The sequence below is a fragment of the Gymnoscopelus braueri genome (genome assembly GCF_963280865.1).
Source record: "Gymnoscopelus braueri genome assembly, chromosome: 2".
NCBI lineage: Eukaryota > Metazoa > Chordata > Actinopteri > Myctophiformes > Myctophidae > Gymnoscopelus > Gymnoscopelus braueri.
The window spans coordinates 27,338,013-27,341,550 of NC_137604.1; the positions used below are offsets into that span (position 1 = coordinate 27,338,013).

At 46.3% G+C, this 3,538-nt stretch overlaps 1 protein-coding gene across 1 annotated transcript; it reads left to right on the forward strand.

The window, feature by feature from the left end:
• Window positions 1-1,514: 1,514 nt before the first annotated feature.
• On the forward strand, window positions 1,515-2,984 carry LOC308094937 (D(1) dopamine receptor-like; the record flags this gene model as incomplete). Its single annotated transcript, XM_080441763.1, has 1 exon — window positions 1,515-2,984. One exon carries the CDS (start codon window positions 1,515-1,517, stop codon window positions 2,982-2,984), a length of 1,470 nt encoding a protein of 489 aa, XP_080297889.1.
• Window positions 2,985-3,538: the final 554 nt, after the last annotated feature.

The window sequence follows — 3,538 nt, forward strand, 5'->3', positions numbered from 1 at the left end:
CATATTATCAATGAAATGTCCATATTGAAGTTGCATAATCACACAACACAAACGACGACAATAACAATCATTGTACAGACAAACAAAATGATCAGTGACATACCTATGCCTTCTGTCTAGATAGAATGTTCAGGAGTTGTTACGTTTACTTTTTAACTGAATTTATCTTGTTTAAAGACTTTTTTCTTTCAACGTAATACTCCTCTGTTTTTTCTGACATGCTCAAACCCAACAGGTGATTTCAATGTTACTGTGATTAGTGTCACATGATGCCCTGCCCATGAAATAAATAGGCCATAATGCAAAGAACTGAACAGTAGAAGGCACTATATTATACAACAATACAGTATGTAACCCTCAATAAAAATATTTTCACAATTTTCACAAAAATAAACAATAAAATAACAAAATACAACCCATCTCTGGGACAGCTATAGGCCTACTGTGCATGAAAGAACACACTGCATGAGCATCATGGGATATCTCCGTGACACTGAATTAATTAGATGCAGCTGGACCTAATGTCGAATCTATTCTTTTTTTCTCGTGTCAACTATAGCCTACATTTATAGAAAAGTAGTAAATTAAAAAACTCTCAGAATCCATTGGGATGAAATCACTTTACGAAAAAATGTGACCTGATTTGCTGTGGTGGAAAGTAACTAAGTACATTTACTCAAGTACTGTACTTAAGTAGCTACAGTATTGAGGTATTTTTAACTTTACTGGAGTATTTCCAATTTTCAGTACTTTTACTTCTACTCCACTACATCTCAGAGTCAAATAGATTGTACTTTTTACTCCACTACAATTATTTGAAAACTCTAGTTACTAGTTACTTTGTAGATAATATTATATGGCTATACAAAACACACACTAACCACTTCAGCCCTATTTAAAGCCCTATTTTTGAAAATAGCCAAAGACCCATATCTGCTATTTTCAAAGCATTTGTATACATTTTGAAACTTGTGAAATGGGACATTCTGCATAATGAGTACTTTTACTTTCAGTACAGTATATTTCAATTTGAATACTTTTGTACAGGACTTTTATTTGTAACAGAGTATTTCTACATGGTGGTATTTGGTACTTTTACTTAAGTACAAAATGTGAGTACTTCTTCCACCACATCTGATTTGACGTAGATTGTCAATCAACTATATCCTCATCGCCTACATCTTTCCTCATAATCAGATGGTTGTGTTAAGTGAGTGAGAGGCTGAGAGCCTCAGAGCGGTTGTTTGGCAGCAGCAGCACCAGCTGCTGGTGCACGTGGTCTCCAGTAAACAGCTGTGCGCTCAGAAGAGCATCACAGATTAGTTGAACCACAGGACGACACGCACTACGACGCTCGGATCTGCATGGCCGCCTGGGCGACAGATTGGCCTGGGCACCGATTTTACGCACGACACGGCTTGCCTCTTTTTTGTTTGTTTATATAATGAATGGAATGCTTATGCTTAAATGTTTTAAGCCTCTAGTACTGAAATGACCGTACAAAAGAGCGGGCAATGAATAACACCAGCATCTCTGCAGGGAGTGGAAGCGAGGAGGACTCATCAGTGGCACAGCGCGCTCTCATAGGGTCCATTCTCACCCTGCTCATTGTCTGGACGCTACTCGGCAACTTAACGGTGTGCGTCGCCGTCTTCAGGTTCAGGCACTTGCGGGCGAAGGTGACCAACATCTTCATCGTGTCTCTCGCCCTGTCGGACCTTCTGGTCGCGGTGCTGGTGATGCCATGGAGGGCCGTGACGGAGGTCACCGGCTTCTGGCCGTTCGGGGCGTTCTGCAACACCTGGGTGGCGTGCGACATCATGTGCTCCACGGCTTCCATCCTGAACCTGTGCATCATCAGTGTGGACCGTTACTGGGCCATATCGAGCCCTTTCAGCTACGAGAGGAGCATGAACAGGAGGGTGGCCTCTATCATGATCGCCGTGACCTGGTCGGTGTCCGTGGTCATCTCCTTCGTCCCCGTGCAGCTGGATTGGCACCGGCGGGCAGACGTCATAAGAGACTTGACCGCTCATCATAATAACCTGACGCTCGATTATAATGGGAACTGCGATACGAGACTGAGTCGAACGTACGCCATCTCCTCCTCTCTGGTCAGCTTCTACATCCCCGTGGCCATCATGATCGTCACATACACGCGGATCTACGGGATCGCCCAGCTCCAGATCCGGAGGATCTCGTCGCTGGAGCGCGCCGCGGAGCACGCACAGAACTGCCGCTCGGACGCACCGAGAGCGCAGGTGCGTCCGAGAGGCAGTTCTGCTTCTGACCTGTTCCCACAACTCAATGCAAATCAGCATCATCATCATCATCAACAACATCATCATCATCATCATCATCATCCTCGACATCGCTCTCATTCCCACCCTCACTCCTACCCTCATCCCACCCCGCAGTCCCACCGCGCTCTGCGAGTCTCCATAAGGAAGGAGACCAAAGTTCTAAAAACCCTGAGCATCATCATGGGTGTGTTCGTGTTCTGCTGGTTCCCCTTTTTCGTTCTCAACTGCGCCCTGCCGTTCTGTCCCGGGTCGGAGTCGCCGGACTCGCGCGGACTCCACTGCGTCAGCGAGACGACCTTCGACATCTTCGTGTGGTTCGGCTGGAGCAACTCCTCTCTCAACCCCGTCATTTACGCGTTCAACGCGGATTTCCGCGACGCGTTCCTGCGCCTGCTGGGCTGCCGTAGGGGCAGCAAGCGCTGGGTGAGCGCAGCTGTGGAGACCATGGTGGCGAGCAACGAGAAACACGACAGCTCACTGAACACCATGGAGCCCGGCGTGGCTTACTGTGTCAACACCAGAGGAAGCAGGGACAGTGGCACCATCACTGTCTCTTTGTTTTACCACAACAGGGATCCAGCCTCGGGCATGCAGGTGATGGACACATTGGACACAGTGGAGGATGGTAATAAAGCTAACGGTACTGATGACACAGACAAGCAGACAGAGTTACCTGTATAGTATGAACAAACTGGAACACATCAAGGATTTCATCCTCATTGGGGAAACAAGCACAGAACAGATTCAGCAGGCCAGGCCTGCTGAAATAACAAAGCACTGCATGCTGCTCAGGGCCCTACTTTTATTTAGAGCTCTATGGATTACTTCATTCCAAAAGCATTATTATAATAGAGATGATAACATCATTTAGGATTAGTCCGATTCTCGGGGAATGGGATTATATAATAACTCACATGGGCGCCCTTTCTTTTGAGCGCCTCTGTGTGAACGCCCTATATAGGCCCTCATTTCTTCCTGCTGCACCTCCTGGGAAGAAAAAAGAAAACATTAATAATTTGTGTAGGAGTTCATGTGGAAGATGCCCCGGCCTGATTTTTGTGCATGTCAGTGTGAGAACAAACAGGTTTTTTCTTTCCAGCATCCTACCCTAGCCAACAAAAATGGTGGTGGCGTGGACTAGTGCTGTCTAGTCAGAGTGGTAATGAGGTTGATGCATTACTGGGGTCGCAGAATAGTTCAAGGCATGCAGTCTGCACAAATCCCATATTTTGCCT